Source organism: Onychomys torridus, chromosome 4, assembly GCF_903995425.1.
Source record: "Onychomys torridus chromosome 4, mOncTor1.1, whole genome shotgun sequence".
Classification (NCBI taxonomy): Eukaryota; Metazoa; Chordata; class Mammalia; order Rodentia; family Cricetidae; genus Onychomys; species Onychomys torridus.
The window spans coordinates 37,468,971-37,492,145 of NC_050446.1; the positions used below are offsets into that span (position 1 = coordinate 37,468,971).

Genomic DNA, 23,175 nt, shown 5'->3' on the forward strand with positions numbered 1-23,175 from the left:
AAGAAAATTATTTGAACCACTTGCAGAGTAAGGTATTTTTCTTGTAGGACTGCTGTGTTTATGTCTGCAATATAGCCCAGCACGGTGAAATAGGATGCTGTGGCTACCTGGGCTCCAGTTCAGGTAGCTGAGCGCTGTTCCATCAGACCACTGCCAGCCAGCTTGTTCATCCAGCTGATTCAAACCAATCCACACTTCCCCTGCTTCCTTGATCAGCTGCTCTGAAAAGAAAATCATGGTAGTTGAGCAGAAAAGAGAATAGGCAGAACACAGTCAAACTCAGCGGTCCGTTACTTTCTTGAATTGCTATTTCTTCATGTCATAAAGCCATAGTTAATGCCAGCCTATGAGAAAAAGAGGTGTTAGGACCCTCATGCTGGGGCTTCAGTGTGACAGGGCAGGGTTTGGCCACCTGCACTCACACGACAAGCTTCTGAAGACCCCCTGACATCAATAAGAATGCTTAGTTCCAGTCTCTCTGAAGGTGCCCTGTTCAGCATGCAAGGGTCTCCCATTTCCCCCAGCTCACACACTTCCAGTTTTAGATGGTGGAGATGTCCAGGGCCACCACCAGAGAGCAAATGGAAGCAATTGCACACACTTAGGTGAGCTGAAGTCTCAGCAGTGGGGACGCAGGCCAGGGCTCCACACCCTGGAGAAGAGGTTTTGTGGTTCTGTGGTCTCTGCTTCTAACCATGGTACTGAAGCAACTCACCAGTTAGTTAGGCCAACCGTGTTTGTGCGATGGATACTGTAAACAAACATGACTGACATGCTTGCACAGGAAAGTGTGCCTGTAGTGTGTAACTGTGGTTTTTCTCTTAGTGTGCCTAAGTTGAAAAACTTTTTTTTAAAAGCATGAACACGAACTGCTTTGTACAGTAAAATTGGGGCTAGGGGAACAACCCATGCCAATGACTATTAGCAACAATGGCTGACCTTGGGCTCTCTCTCAGATGTTACCATCTTGCTGTTTCTTCTGTAAGGAGAGCACCGCTTTTTTCTGTTCGTGTGCTTCAGAACAATGCATTCACTTCCTTCCTCCTCCTCTTCCTCTCTCTCTACCTCATCCATCTGTCTTTGTTTTTGCCTGTGTCTCTCTGTGTTTCTGTCTCTCTGTGTGTGCTTTTCTCTGTCTCTGTCTCTCTCAATGCAGGGACCTGGCATGAGCTTATAGGCAGGTTATACAGAGAGTGATTCTCTGGGCTTCTTCCCTCCTGTAGTTTCACGATAGTTGCTAATTGCATTCCCCTTGATTCTCACAAGCTCTCAGCTTGGGTGGGCCACACGTGGTGTGACGAGCAGGGTAAGGACTCAGTGTGTTCACATATAAATCTGCTGATCCTCAATGACTGGGCATTTCAGTGCAACAGTGGAAGCAGGAGGAAGCCAGACACTTAAAAAAAAAACAAACAGAAGGTGCTTTATCACTAAATAGAGCATATTGTACATGAACATATCCAAGTTTTTGTGGCACTGTGCCCAGTCTCTTCCTGATGTCCGTCTGCTTCCTGATTTCAATAGTACTGTTGGATTAAATTGGTTAACCTTCCCATGAGGACACAAGAGGTGGGTTGGAAGGCTCCCTGACAAGATAGGGAGAAATTTCTATATTTCATACCCAGGCAAAATGATAAGTGATATTTTAAATGACCTAATTCAAATACTAATTACTCTTGGAATTACTCCACATGTTCAAAAGTGTGCGATTTTGTTTACTAAAGTGCGTGGAAACATCATGCAATTTGTAATTCATGTTTAAAGGTTCTATCTCTGTCTCTCTGTCTCTCTCTCTCTCTCTCTCTCTACACACACACACACACACACACACACACACACACACACACACACACACACACAACCAAAAAACCAACCAAACAACCCCACTTAATCTATTTACCTTTATAACTAAATTTACCCTTAACACATAAATACAAACTTGGAACTAAAATCCTTTGGGTGTTTCTTGTCATCTGCGACAGCCTAGATAATTCTTTATCTCACAATTTTCATTCACCAGTGACTAGCAAGGGATGTTAGACTTGTCTCATCACTGAAAATACTTTGGTTAGGACAATTTCTGTCTTTATGAATAGACTTCTATTTTCCCAAGCAATCCCCAAAGCCTAATTATAGACTTGAAATGTTTAAATAAAACCCAGTGACAGATCTTATTTTTTAAAATTGCTATTCAAGCCTGATGAATAGGTACAAAATTCTCCCATGAGAGACCACGGCAGTTAAGATAGATAACAACTGTAATTCATAAATGGTGTGCAAGCTTTTGCATAAGACCCATTACACATTAGTAATGATTTTGGAAATTGGTATTTTACTCCAATAAGATTCACTCAAATTAGTTTTGATGATAGTTCCCCACTTGTGCGGAGCTGTGGGGGGAAGGACGAGCATGCACCATGCATCCATTTATTACCATCCTTCTGGGAGGCATCTCTGGCTTTGTAAAGCTGTAAGTCTGCTGCTCCTTCCTTCCAGTGGCTCTCATTCCATGAACACAGAAAAAAGTAACTGGGGCACTGCAGGAAGGTCTTTGGGGGGTTGGTAGGCAATAACAACAAATAAATGTCAAAACAACTTTATTGCCTATTCCAATGGCAGATTAATATGTTACTACAAAGCTACACTACTATGAAACCAATTGTTTTTGTGTAACAAAATGGAGTAACAAGATGTAGGACTGAAAGGATGGCTCAGGGGTAAGAGCGCTCACTCTGTAAGCATGAGAGCCTGAGTTCAAATCCCCAGCACCCACATTAAAAAGCTAGATGTCATTGGGATGCGATGCCTGTCACCTCAACATTTGGAGGCAAATACAGGAAGACTCCAGGAGCTCACTGGCCAGCTAGCCTAGGTGAACCTGTGAATAAGGCAGAGGGTAACACAGAAAGACACCTGACATCTTGTCCTGCCCTCCAACTGGGTGTGCAGGAACACATGCATCTGCACTCTCGTAAACAAAGCCACACACACACACACACACACACACACACACACACACACACACACCCTACGATGCAGAACTATATATGTCCACCTTTATAGACATGAACACATACATGCAGGTAAATTGAATGAGCAGATTACAGAGTTGTGTAATGGCGTCAATTGGTGAACCCAGACCACTTGTTATGCATGCCAGACACTTTCCTGAGTCTCCCCCAGCATTGTAAGAGGCAATGTACATCACCACAAAGCTACTATCATTATTTCCACTTGATAGAGGGGAAAATGGAAGCATCAAGAGGCTCAATCACTTCTTTAGTAACCCTGCCAGTAGGTGGTCACAGGAGGATTCAAACACAGACAGGTCTCTCTCTTCCTTGCATCCACACACTGCACAGCAGCACCTGTGTTTATACAGCACCAATTTCTATGGATACTGCTGGCTAGGTTTGTTGTTGTGGTGGTGGTGGTGGTGGTGGTGGTTGTCAACTTGACACAGCTAGAGTCGTCTGGAAAGAGGGGATCTCAGCTGAGAAAATTCTGCCATCAACTTGGCCCATAGGCAAGTCTGTGGGGCACTGTCTTGATTAATAATTGACTGGGAAGGCCCAGTCCACTGTGGCTCGTGCTATCCCTGGGCAGATGGTCCTCTGCTGCATGGGAAAGCAGTCTAAGCAGAACCAGTAAGCAGAATTCCTCCATTGCCTGTGCTTCAGTTCCTGTCTTGAGTTCCTGCCCTGACTCCCCTCAGGGTTGACTATTCCCTGGAAGTGTGCAAAGAAATAAACCCTTCTTTACCCAAGTGACTCTTAGTCATGGTGTTTATTACAGCAATGGAAAGCAGGTTAGACCATTCTGTCTGAATGCATGTATTTACCTGCTTTTGCAGGACATGGTTAAGGCTCAATTGTAGAAATACGGCAGATTTTCCCCCATTTGCTTTTCTTTCTCTATGGTTGAATTTCAAATTCTAAAACTACAGATGAAGTAAAATTTGAGAAAAAATTGTGTCAGAAACTCAATAAAATTAACTAGTTTGATAGTTCTTAATTTTCCCAAATTAATTTTAAAAATTGAAAGATTATTAGTATGTGTGCATAGGTACATGCATGCAATGGTGAGTGGGCAGAGGGCAACTCTCAGACTTGGTACTTTCCTGCCTCATTGTGGGACCTGAGGATTGAACCGAGGTCCTCAGGCTTGTGCACAAGCACCTCTACCTGGTGAACTACCTTACCAGGCACCAAATAACCTTTTAAATTTGATCAAAAAAGAAGAGGAGGGTTGGGTGACAGAGGAAGCACAAGTTAGCTCATTGTCACAGTTCTGTTTGAGGCAGGATAGAAAGATATGGAAAATGATTGGCACACAGGAGGGAAAACCTGGGAAAAAACAGGCCTTCCATCCCCAGTCTGGCTTACCTGTCCTGCTGATGGAGTCAGGAAACTTCAGGTGCCATTGGCCACTGATAGGGCCAACACTGCTTACAGAAATAATATGTGTTTTTTCTAAAGCTATCTTGTCCAAGATAAGAAACATATTGTGCATAATTTAGCCTAAAATTATGAATAACTTTGAGCTTCTTGAATTCTCCTCCCATTTCTAAATCTAAACAACACCCTTCATAAATCACCTGATAACTTTGTTTAGAAGAAAAACCTTTAATTTTTAACATTGGCGTAAACTATATCTCTGAGAAATGTTTAAAAATGGGGGAAGAATGGTTTCTGAGCAACTATTAGAGTTGTAACTTGAGACCACCAAAAATTCTACAAATATCATTGTAAAAACACCTAGATAGACCCTCTCTTAAGAAGCTGATACCCATTTTGGATCTGCCTCATCCTTTCCTGAGTATTTCTCTATTAACCCCTGTGTTTAAGATCATGTTAAAAATCTCATTTAATAAATCTCTAATTCTTCTTCACAATGGTTTACCCTTAAATTCTTTTTTCCCCAACTGAACAACAAATCCTGCTTGTCAATAGAGGTTCCTAACAGATAAGAAACCCTTCAGACTGATATGGAAGGTGGAGTGTAGCTGTGTCTTTATGCTTATCACCGTTGACATATATTTCCAATGGGGGCTTGTCTGGGACCCAATTTAAAGTATTGCTAGTGAGTTTCCCTGACTTATTCCTTGCCTGCTCTGCCTTGATAAACACAGCTTGCATTTCATCGTGGTTTCTTTGTTTCTGTTTTCTGGCTAAAGATCCATGTGATGCTTATTAAAATAAGTGTTATTAGAAATAAGATTAAAAAATCCCATAGTATTGTCCACACACCATTCTTGGATCAGACAAAACAATACATAGCTTATCTAGAGTCCAAGGACAGCCAGGGCTACACAGAGAAACCCTGTCTTGAAAAAGGAAAAAAGGAAAATAAAATCTAGGATTGGAAGGGTGGTGATATGGCTCAGTAAGTAAGGGCACTTTCCACTAAGCCTGAAAACCTGAGTTTGATCCTCAGACCCATACACTGGAAGGAGAGAACCGACGCCTGTAAAAATAAATGTCCTCTGACATTTGTGTGTGTGCATACAGAAACAAACAAACCAAAAGAACTGTTTTAAAAATTCAGAATTAAAATTTGGGCTATATTAAGAAAATAAAAACATTTTAAGGATTTTTTTTTTGTATCTGTGGACAGAATGGCTCACAATAGCCATTTTATGGCATCAACATCAATGTGCACCATTCCCATACTTACTCCTTACGAATTTTTCTTCATTTTCGTCTGTAAAACTTAATAAAGCACCTCCTTGCATCTGACATGAAGAATGTGCCTTATTCCAAGAGAGAGATGAAAGCAAGTTGAATTGGTAGCAAATGCGTGGATAGAAGTCCTTGTTCCACACAGCGTCACAAAATACATCTGTGGAGGCTGAAAGCAAAGTTCATTAGAAACTGTTCTGTGCTATTAGTGATATCTAATATTTCTAAGATGAATTTAAATAATATGATTCCAGCTCACAAGCTCTAAAACTTCATTGTCTTGACTAGGTCTTTATGTGAAATATACATTGCTATCCCAGTGATAACTTATGGTTAAACTTTTTCAACATGTACCTACCTAAGGTAATTCAAGAAATGATCAGTAAAGAATCTTTGATACTTTCAAGGAAATAAGAGAAAGAAATGGAAATGAAGTATTTATGAAAATAATATGTTGATTATTTAATAAGCAAGCATTAGAACTCTACATTAAACATGGGAATTAAATATTGACTTGGGATAAACCTTAATACTATTCCAAAAATCTTTTTCCTCTAACACCAAACTGCCAAAATGGAGTGAAAGTGATAAGTAGACCAATGTGTCCAGAATGAACAATGATACTAATTTTAAGTAGTTCTTCAGAGAAGAGGCATAGAAACAAAATCCATTTGTAAGACACTGCCAAAGATTTCATAGTATGCTTGAAAGTAACTTATTAGAGTATGAATGTGAATCTGAAATCTGAAGTTTATTGAAATGACAGAAAATGAAGGCCTAGTTGGGTGCTTTTGCTACAATTCTAAACCAAACCCCAAGGTGAACTAATTCTAGAACTCAAACTCAGTCATACAATTACAAAATGTAGAAGATAGAGAAGGAATATGCTACAGTCTAGACTGTTCTTTTTCCAAGTATGTTCCTTAAAGTAAAGTAACTTCAAGACACTTCCATGGCAATCTGGTGCATAATGCCAATACTGTGTCCTCTGGGAATACATCATGTATACTACCAGAATGAAGACTCCAAGAGTCTTGTGGTTAAGAAACCTGCTTAATATTAATTCAATATACTTCAAAATTACTTGACAATGAAGTCTTTTTGTGGGTTATTTTTTTCCTAGAATACTTAGATAATTCTCTTGAGAAATGTAGAAGGTTTGATTTCATGTCTAGTTACTGAACACATTTCCAGAACCAAATTAGTCAATTGGAAGTTAGTAAATTATTAGACATCTCAAGATGTCTACAGTATCTCCTGGCTGATACATGTATTTATAGAAGGGTTCAGTATTAAAGACAACAGAAAACAAGGTCATCACCAGACAACATTCAAGGGAAGTGAGAGGAGATGGGGAAAATTTTATAATTCACTTTGCTGGAGTGGTTAGATGTCCTCATGGAGATGAAATCCTTCATCATGGCCTTTAAGTAAGAGGTAGGCCTTCTCTGAGATGGACAATACTCTGGGTTTAGACTTTAGTTGGCCATGTGTTCATCTGGTGTGATGGCTGAAACCATCAAAGTTGATTGACAACTTTCAAATAAGATGTGTAGAGTAACACAGCCCATCTAGAGGAGCAGACATCACCTGGGGCTGCCTGCACAGAACCATAAATTCTAACATTTGAGTCAAACAAATGAGCTGACTTGTTAGAAGGATATGAGTGTCTACTGCAAGTATTTGACCAAAGTTTCTATATTATATAACCATAGAAATCAGCACAGATAGTCTAAACTCAAGCAAAATCCAACTCACCCTGTCTGGGCTGTATACACTCAGCCACACTACCACTTGCAAACCCCTCTTTGTAACTACTTAATATGTGGAATTTGAAGAGGTTCTGAAAAAGGTCATATTGAAAGAGCAAGACCAACTCTTGACAAAAACGGAACCCAGATCAGTTGAGGTGTCCTTCATGCATACGGCTGTGGTCTGTTTTATAATTAAGACTTAAATTAAAACTTAATGTCAGGTTTTTCTCCATGTCAGAAGTGAGAGGCAGGTGCCCTGTCTCCAGGATTAGCTCCTGCCATTTTGTCATCCTTAAGTAGCCACAGGTCACTTAGACATGCTCTCCTTAGGAAGGGCTTTGAATTTTTCCCTTAAAGGCAGTGTTTCCTAGTGTTTGCTTCCTATAACATCTGCTTTACAACCAGGAACAGGTTTTAAATGTGTGCTCCTGAGCCCCAAGTCAGGCCTGGTTCATAATCTCTGAGACTGAGAGCAGGGAATCAGCCTTTTCTTAAATAACCTGCTACAAAATTCCTTGGCACACCACTTCCCAACTTTTCATGGTCTCAATGGTCATACAAGATGAATATTGCCAATCTAAGGTCTAAACCCAGTATATTGTCTGTCTCAGGGAAGGTCTTCCATTTTACCTAAAGGCAACGATGATGAATTCCATCTCAGTGAGGACATTCTACCTACTCAAGCGAAGTGGTTTCTAAATATTTTCTCTCTATCTTCCTCCTTTGCTTTCTCCTTCCTTAAATGCTGTTTGGTGACAACCTTGTTTCCTGTTGTCTTTATTACTGGAACCTTCTATAAATGCATGTATCATCCAGGAGATACTATAGACAACTTTAGATGTATAATGTCACAGCCACTGGATCAGTTTCTTCTTATTTTCTCCCATCTCACAATCTATCAGCTTCCTTGGACCTATGCTGTCCTCTACATTACTCCTATTGAGAATTTCCCTTAAGTACATAGCAAGTTAATCTATGAGTGTATGGCCTGAACTCTACTTCTGTTCTCTGAGAGACCACATAGAAGCCATCAATTGCTTTCACTTTCCTCCACTGTTAGTTTAGTGCCTTAGTTATACCATTCCAAGATGGTTGAGCCTCTTTTGTTAAAAAGAGACAAAAATCTCCCTACTTTGGCCTCCCAATCCCAGTTATTGTCTTCTCTTGGTCTCCAATAATTATATAACTTTATGCACATACTGTCTCTAATTTTTCATCTTCTAAGGTTTTTATTGCAGTGTAAGTCATACACCATGTAATTCATCCATTGAAACTACACAATCCAATCTTTTGGTATAATTGGGAGAGTGTGGAATCATAATTGCTTTAGAACCATTAAATCATATGCACAAGAAACACAGTACTCATGAGGGGTGACTCCCCATCTCCATTTCAGTCCTTACTCCTATGTACCTCCATCTCATAGCAACCATTAATCTACTTTCCATATCTACAGATTTGCTTATGCTATATAATTTATATAACTGAAATTATATAATATGTGCTATTTTGTGCCTGGCTTTGTCCTCTTAGCATTATGTTTTCAAGAGTCATTTATGCTATGGCATGTAGCAATATTTCATTTTTTAAAAATAATTTAAAAATATTGAGATATTATTATATGATGTGCTAGTTAGCGGTTTTCCAATTTGACACATGTGGGTAGAGGGACCTTAATTAAAGGATTGTCTCCATCATGTTGGCCTGTGGGCATGTCTGTGAGGCACTTTCATGACCAATGACTGACGCTGGAGGGCTGTCATTGAATGAATGAGAATTGTTCCCAATTTAAATGTTTGGTTCCCCAAGTCTTTGAGGGGTCATAGTAAAGAAACTGTTGACATTACCACTCCACGTTATGGTTAAAGGAATGATTTTTATTATAAATGTGAGCATAGAGAGAAAAAACAGCAGACTAAACATGGCCATAGCTATCTGTGAGAGAATGTAGAATAACCAGAGACAGAGAACAGGGAGTGTTTAGTGGGAATAGCTGGGTTATAAGGAGGAGGAGCAGCTGGGGGAAGGGAAATTTCCATTGGATGCAACACCCAGCTGGTGAACTGTTTAGGAAGGGTTAAAGGATGTGGCCTTGTTGGAGGTGTGGCCTTGTTGGATTTGAGGTTTCAAAAGCTCACTTGTGCTTGTAAGATGGAAGCTCTCAGCTACTGCTCTGGTGCCATTTGCTGTATTTCTTGCTGCGATGGTCATGGACTCACCCTCTGAAACTGTAAGCAACCCTCCAGTTAAATGATTTCTTTTATAAGTTTCCACAGTTATGGTGTCTCTTCACAGGAATAGAACAGTAGTGAGGACAAGGGCCTAGATCACTGTAGGCAGTATCACCCCTGGGAACTCCTTGGATGGCATACAATCAGACTTCTTTTTATGTTCTAGATACAATAATATCCTTAGAAGGCAAATCATTCATAAATATTTTCTCCCATTTGTAGATCTTTTGAGGTGAGGGTTCTGGAGATAGAACTTGGGGTCTCAGTCATGTGAGGCAAGCACTGAGCACTAGGCGAGCACTGAGTACCAAGTGAGCACTGAGCACCAGGCAAGCACTGAGCACCAGGCAAGCACTAAGCACCAGGCGAGCACTGAGCACCAGGCGAGCACTGAGTACCAGGTGAGCACTGAGTATCAGGTGAGCACTGAGCACCAGGCGAGCACTGAGCACCAGGCAAGCACTAAGTACCAGGCGAGCACTAAGTACCAGGCGAGCACTAAGTACCAGGCGAGCACTGAGCACCAGGCGAGCACTAAGCCATTCTTTTCAGTGTCTTGATATATTCTTTGAAGCACATGTTTTTTGTTTGGTTGGTTTTTTAATTAATGAAGAGAGACATAACACATTGTTGATTCATTTTAGAGACCCTGGTAAGGATGGCAATGACTGCTGATACCCATCTATTCTGTTCTATCATTCAAGCCACTGATCAAAACTACATAGGACAGCAATTCTTAACCCATGGGTTATGACCCCTTTGGGGGTTGAACAGCCCTTTCACAGGGGCCACCTAAGACCATCAGAAAACATAAGTGTCTTTATATCACAATTCATAACAGTAGCCAATTTAGGGTTACAAAGTAGCAACAAAATTACTTTTATGGTTGGAGGTTACTACAGCGTGAGAAACTGTGTTAAAGGGTTGTAGCATTAGGAAGGTTGAGAACCACTATTTTAGAGGATGGAACTCCAAAAGTTCTCTATTCTTTTTCAGGTTCAAAAGCACTAATGGTTTGGCCCACACAATCTTTCACCCAGTCGATTATTTCTGTGTATAAGGTATATAACCCAGAGAGAACTGGCATGACCCAGACTCCCCTCTAAACAAACTTGTTTATCATGCTTACTCAGGACAGGGTTTAACTACACTCTTAGGGCTAGTGTGTTTGGCCATGTATGTATGAAGTTTAAATTTTGTTCCCTTACAATCAACTTTCATTAAAGGCAGCCATCATTCCACACATAGAAATTTTTAAAAAATATTCCTTGTGAAATCAGATGAGACACAGAAGTGTGAATCTTTATTTCACTTCTCTCTGATCTACTTGTTGACTTATGGAAAGGACGGTCAGGGATTCCACTCCTCGACACATCATTTTGAGTTATGTTGACCACCAGGAACCAAAAGTAATCAGGAAGGGAGAAAAACGGAGCGGAGCTGCAATTTAGCACGGTATAAACATGCTCTCTGCTGCTGCTGCGAGGAAGGTCGGAGGAACTGGAACCGGGAGGGCTGAGGAAGTTCCTGAGCTGGAGGAAGCTGAACAAATAGCCTGGGGAATATCAAAGCCCTGAGCCCAAGAAAAGCAATCTTCTGCAGGATAAAACTGAAATTGGCTACAAGTGACAGCAGATGCTGACAAAATTCTTCTCAGAAACTTAAGAAAACTGTTTGTGCTGGTCAGTCTGTCAACTTGACATCAACTTTGGTCCTCTGGGAAGAGGGACCCTCAACTGAGAAAAATGCCTCCATTAGTGTGGCCGGTAGACGAGTCTGTGGAGTATTTTCTTGATTGATGATTGATGTGGGAGGGCTCTGCACCTTGTCACTGGGGATGTCCCTGGGCAGGGGATTCTGGGTTGTAGAAAAAAGCAAACTGAGCAAGCCATGAGAGCAGACCAGTAAGTGGTGTCCCTTTGTGGTCTCTACTTCAGTTCTGCCTCCAGGTTCCTGCCTTGACTTCTCTTCATGACGGACTGAGAGTGGGACTCTGAGTACTTTGGGCCACAATTTGCTTTTTGGTTGTTGTGTTTTATAGAAATTCTGTGGAAAGTAAACTAATATATGACTTTAAAAAAAAAAAAAAACCAGGGAGAATGCAGTACTTAAAAACAGTCCCACATGAAGAACAGAGCTTCACACCAAGGTCTCCACTTGGAAAGGTTGATACCTGGTGTGATGCTCGCTGTTAAATGTCTTCATACCATATCTGGTGCAGATAGAGATAGCCTGAAATTAATTGCATATTGTGAATTTCCTGGTAAAGAACTACATGCATCAGATTCACCTGAGCACTTGTCAAAAATGCAGATGCCTGGATCCCATATCCTGAACTACACAGTCCTCCAGGTCACATATCCTGGACCACTGGGCCTCTTCCTCCAAGTGATTCTAGTGCATCACATCAATTTTTTTTCTGAATTTTCTGGCACAGAGCAAGCCTGTCCATCTTGCCTTAAGCCTAGATGCCAACTTCTTTGAGGGGAACATCCAAAGCTCTAGAACTCTTGGCGTTCACTACCATGCGTACGTTAGTAGTAGGGACAGCAATGAAGAGGAGGGATTCTTCATTCATAAGTAAATGCTGAAAGGCTTGGGATGTAGCTCAGTGGCAAAGTGCTTGCTTAGCCAGTTAAAGACCCCAGGTTTAAGTCAGGCAGTGGTGGTGGCACATGCCATTAATCCCAGCACTTGGGAGGCAGAGGTAGGTGGATCTCTGTGAGTTTGAGGCCAGCCTGGGCTACAGAGTGAGTTCCAGGAAAGGCACAAAGTTACACAGAGAAACCCTGTCTCGAAAAACCAAACAACAACAACAACAACAAAAAAATCCAGGTTCAGTACCCAGTACTGCTAAAATAGCAAACATGTGTTGGAAAGATGAGTGAGAGCCAGTCCTCATGAGTGCTTACAGAGTGCACACTACTGTAAGTGTCTTTGATGCACACTGTCTAATTGCATATACACAGCAACCCTAACAGGCCATGCTATGGTCTTCATTTTGTCATGAGGGAAGCAGAGAGTGAGAGAAATGGAAATGGGAAGACTTTCCAACGATTCACTGCTTGGAGAAAGTCAGACTCATCTTGGTTTGTCTAAATTAAAACCTGCCACTCTTCCTTATTTATTAAACCCCGTGGCTCTTACACTAGAAAAGAACCATGAAGAGAGCTTATAAGTGGCATTATTGGGACTTATCTCTTTAATTTATCTTTGTTTTAAATTTAATTGTTGCATTTTAGTGTATGCCTGGAAGAGAGGCAGACACAGAGGGAGAGAAGAAACAGAATACAGAAAGCAGAAGACATAAGTATTCCTCCAAACTTAGAAAAAAACAGAAAACAAAGTTAAATAAGAAATAATACTCAAGCTCTAACTGAAAAAAGAAGGTAGGATGTTATAGCTGTCTCTGGATCTTGAAAAATAGGTTCAGAACTGGAGGGACGGTTTTGAGGCTACAGCAGAAGGACTGGAAAAGTGTGTGATGCTATGACAATGGGCAAGATAAGCAGTCTGGATGTGGAGCCATCGTGGCAGCTCCTAGGAGGCAGTGGACCGAAAGGATGGCTGGGTTTTATGTGCATTCTGGTTGTTTGGAAGCCTTTTGCTGGAGAGCTGGCATTGGCAAGATCACAGAATATTATAATTTGATTCCAGTTACATCATCTTTATGCACCAAACATAATGAGGAAAGGCTAGTTAGCATCTTTTGAATGTAGAGGGAGGGCAAGGACTATGAATTAGAATTGTCTCTTCAAGTCAAAAACCAACCTCAAATCAAAATCTAGATTGATGGAATCAGAGCACTTGTTCAGACATCAACCCATCAACCCTGGTGTTTTCTTTCACTGCAGATAAGTTTCCAATCATCTCGATTCATTCATGACATATGGAGACATATTTATTCTTACTAGGATCTGGGCAGAATCCCCATCTCTGATCTCGTTCATATCGGCTTGTGGTGGCACACCACAGCAGGTCTTCTTTCTGCCCTTCCCGGATACATTCATGGTGCCACTGATGGTTGTACTTAAAGGGGAACACACAAGGCATCCCGTGGGCATTTCCTTTGATTGTATATAAATCTAGGATAAAAAAAATCACAGTCAAACACAGTGTCAATTTCTTCTTTGGAACATGTCATCTCTTAGTGCATTTTTATTGGTTGAAAACCCCCACTTACAGACACTTGTTAAAAGCTCTGTGAGCCCTGGGGCCTCACCAGCTAGTGTGTGCAGACACACCAGGCCTTCAGAAGTAGTGGCAAAGGATTTGTTTCTATGTTTATCTAGCTGTGTTTATGATGGCTACTGCTCACTGCAGTATACATATTTGTGAATGAATGAAAAGAAAAAAATGCAATGGAGTCTTTCTCTTTTAAAGTATTTGCAGCCTCCCATCCACCATCACTGTCTGAACTCCAACAGTTTCATAGGCACCCATTCATCCGTTTGGTTGATGCTGTAGAACACAGCTCTCTAAGCAAACAGCTCCATCTTCATCAAATCGGCTGGGCCACTTCCAAGTGTCATCCTGGTTGGGCCTGTGGACTGCTGACATTCCGTGATAGAAGGAAGGGGTCAGGAAGGTCATAGGACTCTCACCTGAGTATCTAGCTGTGGCCATTTGTATACAGTTGTGTCCTAATTGTAAGTAGCCTGAGAGATCCCAGAGGTACTAGGGTGTACAGGCTGGGAAAGGCTAATGGAAGAGGGTTCATCTATGCAGACTTGGGGGCTGTTCATGCTAGGCACAGACCTTCCAGTACGGCTGCTTTAGGCTTTCCCACTCTCCAGCCCATAACCCCTTGGCCATGCTCTGAAAGTAAACCTAACAAACTCATTGCTTCCTCGGGGTTAACTTTGGTGGGCCCCACCTTTGGCTTGTCATTGGGATCTTACGTAGGGAGTAGATGTTGTTTATGTCTCTCCAGGGAAGGAATTTTCACAACAGCCAATAGATATTTGTGAGGCTGGAGAGATGGTTTAACGTTTTAGAGTACTTGTTCATCTTGAAGAGGACCTGAGTTCCATTCCCAGCACACACATGTTGATTCAGAACCATCATAACTCCAAATCTAGGGGATACAATGCCCTCTTCTAGCCTCTGTGGACACCAGACAAACATGTGGTGAATGTACATATATGCAGGCAAAATGTTTATACATCAATAAATAAATCCTTTAAATTAAAAAATAAACACTTATTGCTCATTTAACATATCCTTCACTGGGAATGTAGTAGTGATCTGTAAAAGTTCCTTTTTGTTAACAAGATGGTTTGGTGATGAAAGAATATATGTTAGCAAATATACAGACATAGTTTCAGGTACTAATACATCCCACAAGGAAAATAAAATAGGATAAGAAGATTGTGTGTGTAGTGGAGCGGGCCCTGCATCGGGTACTCAGGCTGGTTGAAGCAAGTATACTAGCTAGTGTGGGGAAGGAATTGTCTACAGAAGGAACAACAAATCTAAAGAACTGGAGACACGATGCTCATAGAATACTGGATGCCCCAGGGAGTGGACCCCAGGAAGCAGTTTCCCAAACTGCTCTTCTATACTCCCACCTTTATTCCAAGGGTAGTGGGGAGTCACCGGCAGGCTTCAAATGAGAAAGGGACAAAATCAGAATTCCATTCTTAAAAAGGAAAAAAAAATCACTGTGCACTGTGACATGGTCTGAATGGAGAGTGAAGTGGGCTAACTGGTGAGTCAGCTTCTATCCATAGGAATAGTGGGGTGCTCTTGATAATGGAAGAGTTTTTATAGGGGAGCCAGGGTCTCAGACACGGCTGGCAAAACTGCTTTGAGCCAGTGCTCCCAGTCAGTGCTTGTCTCATGAACTCAAAGAATGAAATTCAGGGGCCACAGAGGGCGTCTTGGAAATTTATTACAGATGCGCAGCTGAGGGCTTGGGGAAGGGGGATGTCTGTAAAGCAGGGAGGACTCCCGGGAAGCAGGTGCCCCCCATCTGACAGTCTGGGCCTTTTAAGGGATTTAGGGCAGAAATGGGGCTGAGGTATGAGGAGGGAGATGAATGGATCAGTCCAGCTGTCTAATCCCAGTCCCTCAGGCAATTACCCACAGCCTCATAGAGCTCCTTTAGGAGATGAAAGGAAAAACAGGAATCAACACTTTGCTGTCCTTCCAGGCCTCCAGCAAAGACATTCTCAGAACCCCAGCCCACCTGACCAGTTTCCATTTTCTGTTCTCCTCAAGATGGCAATGCAGAACATTCCTGCTGACGGCTTACTCGGAATATTGCAAAAATCCACCATCGTTGGCCATAGGGGCAACCAACAGAACCATCCATGATTTGGCAAGTGATTTCCATTATGGGCGTTATACGAGCCATACTCTATGAGGTCATCACTGTCTCACAATTAGCAGGGGCTGGACTGAGTTCCCAGCACATGGCCAGTTTTTTGTTTGTTTGTTTGTTTTTGTTTTTGTTTTTAAAATAGCAATTAGAGGTATCTCAGGACCCAGCCTTTTATCTCTTTCAGCCCCTTGTTTTCTAGTCCAAAGCATGGGCTGTTGTGTGCATGCTGTCAGTATGGAGAGAGGGCTAAAATGCTAACATGAAGCAAGCACCAAGTTCTTCCTGAGAATCATAGGGTGGTCAGCATGCTGACAGAACTCTTGCTTCATGGTAGTATGCAAACCCAGAAAATGTCTTGGGCTTGGTCCTGACTTTTCCTTCGCTCGCTCACTCACTCACTCACTCACTCACTCACTCACTCACTCACTCACTCACAGCACCAGATGGTCCCGTCTTAGGACTTAGGGCTTCCCTGATGCACTGCCAATGACTAGTACAGTATTCTTAGGACGTTTCTTCTTGCCAACCCTGAGGAGAAGGACTGCATCTGTGTTGGCCTCTGTACACCAGGTGCCCAGCACTGTGTCTGATCAACAGTCAGTGCTCCAGAAGAGAAAATGTGTGCCAGATGGATGGAGGAGTGTACAAATGAATAGGACTGTGGGGTGGGTGGGCAGAGCACTGGTGTCAGCATTTTACTGTGTAGCTCTGTTTTTTGGGTCTCCCATTCTTTTTCTGTTTAAAAATGCCAAAAAGCAACAGAACTGTAGAAAACGAAAGCCCCCCTATAAATCATGCCTCCCCACAATCCATGCTTGGTACACAACAAATAGCCCTTGACAACAGTGTGTCATTTATCTTCCAGTGCCTGGTGGCACGACTGTCACATGGACGACAGCCAGACTTGGGAGGTATCTGAATGCCCCAGAGACAACCCTCCTCCCTCCCTCCCCTCAGGTGGGCTTGAGCTTCTGCAATCAGAGAAGTGGTGCCAGGGGTGGGGGCTTCATGTCTGTCGGTGCGGAAGCCTTTCCTTTACAGAGCTTCCCTTCTGGTTTCCTTCTTCCCCCTGTTGTTAGTTCTCCTTTGTATTGATTTCCAAAGCTAGTTAAATATTTTCTTTTGGTACCTTTAAATTCTGAGATTGTTGTCTCTTTAGCAGACTTAGCACGTCCTTTCCAAGATTCCAATAATCCTTCTATTATAAGCAAGGAAGTGCCTTAAATTTCCCTGGAAGCCTTGACACGGCAGGCTCCATATGCTCTTTATACATCACACACACACACACACACACACACACACACACACACACACACACACAGAGAGAGAGAGTTAGGAAATAATGTCTACATATTCTATACATCTACTCTTACCTCTGTGAAGATGCTCACAGATGTCTCTCCCACCAGACATGTAGGCGACCCACTTATGGAGCTGTTTCCATGAGGCCACCACGGTGTTGCCAGGCTGTACCTGGACCTTGTACTGGAGTGGGCCCATGATCATCTTCCTGTTACAGTGCCATCTCAAGGAAATGAGGGTGGAATCACATTCATAAAGTCTTAATGGTTCTTCTGGATCAGATAGATTCAGACCTAGGCAGCCACTGGCTCCCACGTTGAAGAGGTGGTTGTTTGAAACCCATTTCCACAGCATGTTCTTGTTCGGCGGCTTGCAGTTCTCCAGGGTCAGCACAGATGGACCTGCCTGTATGCATGTCTCGAGGCTCTCACTCTGGATAATGAAAATTCCTTTATCTGTAACAGAATAAATGAAAGATGAGGCATGCAATCTTCGTATATAATTAGCTAGGGCTATGATGATCCTGGTGTGTGCAGCTACACTGGGATAAGACTCAGCTGTCAGTCATTTGGTAGTTGAGGGACAGAGTCCACTAGTCTTCATGGGTACAAAACAGTTTCCTGGAAAGCAGGTGAGTTGTTATGAGCAATCATGGGAGACCACTGATCTGAGAGGGCATGGATGAACAGGTTTCCTGGCAGTCAAAGTTCTTGTAACACTTGAACAGACAGCCATGATGTACAGGACCAGTGGGAGGGACAGTGGGTGTCCAGGGACATTGGTGCGGCCATAATCTATTTTTCTTCAGACAAATTCCTTAGTGTTGGGAACACGGCAGCTCAGTCGAGAGCCATTGAGATGAAAATCTCTAGCCTCATGTTCCTGCAGAGAACCACACGGTAGTGAAGTAAACAGAAGCCCTTCTCTGCAGCTGATAGAGGATTCAGTGCTGGTGAGAGCTTAATGCTTCTGCGGATTGCTTTCTGTCTAGATCCATCAGGAGTGCGAAGGTGGCAACGTCTGATATTTTTATCAGAAGTAGCCTAGGGAGCATGCCGGTGGTATCAAGAGAAATCTTGATACCTAGATACAAAAGAGGCACAGAGCACAGGGGCAGCCGTAGAAAAGAACACAGGGCACGATAGAAGATTCCTTTGACCAGTCTCCTGTGAAAAAGCTGGTAGGAGCCAGCCAGAGAATCCATGTCCACTGCTTGCCTGCTGGCCTAGAAGTCACCCACTCCATAACTATCACAGGTATTCTAAAGATGATAATGCTATCTTAGTTCTGTGGTCTAAATTCAGTAAGTGCTTGATGTTGGCTGGACATGTCAGCAGCTGCTGCTTAGAGCCCATGGCAGCTAAGGTGGCTTTATCTCAGAATATTTGTTCACATCCTTGAGTTCTTTTGTCCTCCCCTGAGCCAGGATCCCACATTACATTTTTTTGCTTTCCATTTATTCTTCACAATTCTGAGGGGACCTTATCAGATTCTGCAAAATGGCCGGGCTTAGGGCAAAGAGAGCCATAGAGCAAAAGTTGGGCAGAGATAGGGAGAGCCTTAGAGAGATCTGAAATAGTGCAGATGAGCCTCCTAACACATGGGAGTGAGGCAGCAGTGCCTCCTTTTTGGGAAAATCCTTTTGTTTTTCTCCAAAACTGGTCTGGCCGAGAGTTGATTTATAGTAACCCAAATCACTTAAGACACCGTTGAAAACATTGTTAGAGTATCAGTGAGAGCCGTACCTCATTTAATAATTGATAACCTTTCTTATAACCATGTGTTTGAGGAGTTAAATTAGTTGTCAGGAAAGTGCTTTGATTACCATACATCAGAGCAGAAGAGAAGGGAATGTCAGGAGGTGGGGTGGAGTGGGGTGGGGTGGGGAATGAATGGTTTTAGGGAGATTTCATTTAGATCTGGAAGTTTGTTTTCCCAATGAAAGCCACATCTGGGTAGTTATTAGTAACAGTCATTCAAAATCAAATCTACCTCTCATCAATGTGATATGGACTTCAATAATTAACCTTCCCTCCAACCTTTCTTTTCACCTTTTCATGCCTGGGCAGAATGTTAGCCTTAATTTCTGCTGTAATCTACTAATTGCTTTCTAGCTAGCTCAGGGTTCCATTAATTTTTCAATAAAGGATAATTATGTTACTATGATCAACCTGTAGCTCAGCTTCTATCCCAGTGCATCCAGCTCTGATATCTACTGACTGGGCCTTGATTTATGCATCCGAGACAGGTACATTGGGTAACTGGATGGTGGGTAAGAGCTATGGACACAGGTGGACCCATCACAGACCAGTTGCATGTCTGTGGACTGATGACTGACCTTGGAGAGCCTCACCTTCCCTATTTGAGCTGGAACTATGTATGATATGAATCTCATAAGGATCCTTGATATGGAGGGCAGTCTACTGACTACACCTTGCAAAACTACCATGGCAGATGAGAAGAGGCCAGTAAGTGTATTTAGTAGCATTCCCCCAGACTTCTTGAGACCTGTAGATCTGGCTGAACATCACGAAGTTCTACTCTGAACATCTGCCAAAGGCTTTTTTATTTTTCAACATTATCATGAAAGTTTATTTTTACTTTTGTTTTAATCACACACAGTGGGAAACAAAATGATTATGAGATATTATGCTATCATCCTTTATGGAGGAATCATACGCTTCAAAAAACCAGATTTTAAAAATCCTTGTCTCACTTTTTCAAGTACATGCACAACTATTATTAATTAAGACTCCTCATGTTCTGTTCTTTCACACTCCCTTCACTGTCAAGTATATACTGCAACTTCAAAAAACCAAGAAAAAGAAAGATTTGTTACATGAACAAGTAGTGTATTGGTGGTGGGATGAGTTAGTGGACAAAGAAATTGCATATCACCAGGATTTGAGGTGAAAAAATGATGTTTAAGTTTCCAAATTAATACACATTTAAGGGAAAAAGTGGCAGAATCAGGTATGGTGAGATCATGCCAGCAATCACTGAAGTCTTTCCTAAAGCATAAAATACAACTAGATAAGGCTGGCCCATGCTGCAGAGCTCTGGGTACCCTGTCCGTTCCATGCCAGCCTCCTTTGGAATGTTGCTTTGGGAAAGTGAATCAGTGGTTTTTTTTTTTTTTTTTTTTTTTTTTTTTTTTTTTTTTTTTTTGAGACAAGGTTTCTCTGTGTAGCTTTGGAGCCTTTCTTGGAACTCGTTCTGTAGACCAGTCTGGCCTTGAACTCACAGAGATCCACCTGCCTCTGCCAGGGATCTCTGTGCTGGGATTAAAGGTGTGCACCACCACTGCCTAGCTCAATGTGTTTCTTAGACAAGTGGGCTGGCCCACCTACATGAGAAAATGTGTGGCCTCTCAATAAACCAAGTTAACAAACATCTGAGCAACTTTCCCATCAAGTCAGAGCAGAATCTGATCCTAATATTCCATGACTCTGTCTGTCCATTGAGCCATCTGCTTACTAGAGGAAGAGTCCTGCTGTTTTGTAGGCTCGTGTTGAGCTCCCTCTTTCCACCCCAGCCTCTCATTCACGGGATCTCAGGTGTGAGCTACCACGCCTGGCTTCCAGCACCCCAAATCTCCTTGAATTCACTAACAATGAAACAATCTTCCAGTGGACCATGAGGAGACCCACTGTAAGCATCATTGTTGCTACTGTGTGTACATATCAGTTGTCACTAAAAATTCTGCAATGTGAAAAAGGGTCACTAGTCCTTAGTGTGTGCAGTTGTTGGGTTTCAAAAAGGATGGAAATCAAGTGTGGGAGGAACCAAGACTGATTATATATGTCAAGGACATCAGTTCTGCCTGAACAGTGATTAAGTGATTAATGAAGTACAGCCTGCATTATGAAATCTCTTTGCGGGGAAGTGTTATGTTCTTCCCTTCCTAATTATAAATTTGGGTGGAGAAGAAGTATGGATTACTAGAAGAAACTTACAAGCTAATTAACACTCTTTCAAGCACAGGTAAAAATGGTACATGCTTTTAACTTCTGAGTTTCCAAGCAGTGAGAGGGAGCACCGGCCTGATCAACCATTCCACTTAAGCCAGGGTATTTTTTTTTTTTTTTTCACGACTACAGGTGGAACATTCATTCACTTTCTCATGCAACAAGTACCCATTGGTGCCAGCTGTGTGGCAGGGACAGGCCTTGAGGCCAAGAATTTTTAGTCTATCAGTCTGTGGAAACTATCAATCTGTGTGTTCTAGAATCTTGAGAACTGTCCTAGCTAATGTAATGAAGGAAGTCCTGTCAGTGCTGAAGAAAGATGACACAATTACCCTCAAAACAAGTCTGTGGAAATAAATAATTAAAATAAATCCAGGACAAAGAAAATAGATCACATAAAAAGATGCTTAACTGAGCCTTCAATGGCTGTCAGTAGGAAGTAGATGGGACTCTCTTCCATGTAGGGAGCATTTAGATACATGTGCTTGCCAGTCTTCCAGGGAGGATAAGCTGAACAGCCCTGGGGAGAACCTGAGTTCAGCAGAGGAGACAAGATTCGCCTATCAGCCCTGACATGTGACCTTCAGTCAGGTAGGACAGGCTATTTAATCGATCCATCATCCACTGTTTTTCTTCCAAATCCACTATCTTAGGATACAAGTTCAAAATTTACTGAGGACTGTATCCTACCGAGGCTTTATTTTCATATATCCCATCAAAACACTTTGAAAGAAGAAAATGAACCCGAGATTCCCAACCACAAACATGGAGAGAGGGAAGTGTTGGGAACCTGAGATGGAAGAGTACCTAAGTCAGAGTGCTGCCCTCAGGTGTGAGTGACAGGGACGAAAGTAATTACAGCTCAAGGCTAAATGTATATTTTACCTACCAGAAGTCCAGTGTGGTGGAAGCCAGGGGTTAGAGGCATCATTCTGGTCTTGAATATCAGAGGATCACAGTCCTCATATTTTCACCCAAGAAACACTGACTAGGGGCCTAGTATTTGTAACCATGGTTATGTCCTGATACTAGACCCAGATAGCTGCCTCTCCTTGTCACACAGTGTTCATAATAGCAGGGGACTGAGTCAATAGATCACTGGTGGCCAGCTGAGGGATCGTGCAAAGAGGATGCCCTGGACACAGAGAGTGTCATCAAAGCTCAGAGATGATGAAAATAGTTAGCCTTTGGGTGACAACAGCATAGTTAGATAGAAAATGTTCACAGCAGGAGAACATGAAGTTAGAATGGCTTCTTTGTGCTTTGGGGGTCTCAATTCTATTTAAAAACATTTATATTATTAATTATATTCTATGAAAGGGAGCTTTTGAAAAAAACATGGCTGATGCTGTGGCTTAAAAGGTGAATTAGGATCAAATAGCATTCAACAAAAACATTTATTGTGTATGTTTTGTGTGCCCAATATCCTTTTAGGTGCCCAGACAATAAAAGACAAATAACCAAGCTCCTGCCTCAGAGGTGCTCTGATTTAGGGTGAAATGAAATGGAATATGAGTGGGTCTGAGAAACAGTCTGGAAATTATAATTGTGATCCAGAATTGGAGATTGAAGGCTTAGATGCAAGTCAGGGAAACATTGCAAAGCGGGCAGAAATGGCTGTCAGGGGAAGGTAGGTGCTAAGGTATGGATATGGGATGTGTGTCTTCAAGGGTTCACGGATGGGGACTTGGTGTTCTGTAGGGCAATGTGAGTTGGTGGGTCCAAGTGGGGCCTCAAAAGTAATTAGAACACTGAAGGCCATGTTCTTGGACAGAACTCATGCAGTTTTCAAGGAATTCTGATTGGGTCTTATGACAGCATTGTTATAAAAAGAGTAAAACTGACCCTCCCCCTCTCCGATTCCCTGTCTTGCCAGGTCCCTACTCATACTTCTACCATTGTGATGCTACCCTC

General features: G+C 42.2%; 1 protein-coding gene across 2 annotated transcripts in view; it reads right to left on the minus strand.

Annotated features, from left to right (window-relative positions):
- Positions 1-23,175, minus strand: part of Pla2r1 (phospholipase A2 receptor 1) — a 122,242-nt gene that overhangs the window by 83,490 nt on the left and 15,577 nt on the right. For both annotated transcript variants that reach the window (XM_036186087.1, XM_036186086.1), the window contains exons 2-5: positions 17,365-17,748; positions 13,578-13,751; positions 5,677-5,850; positions 108-221 (exon numbers count right to left, since the gene is read on the minus strand). In XM_036186087.1, coding sequence (XP_036041980.1) covers positions 108-221; positions 5,677-5,850; positions 13,578-13,751; positions 17,365-17,748 — 846 coding nt within the window. The remainder of the gene's footprint in view (positions 1-107; positions 222-5,676; positions 5,851-13,577; positions 13,752-17,364; positions 17,749-23,175) is intronic.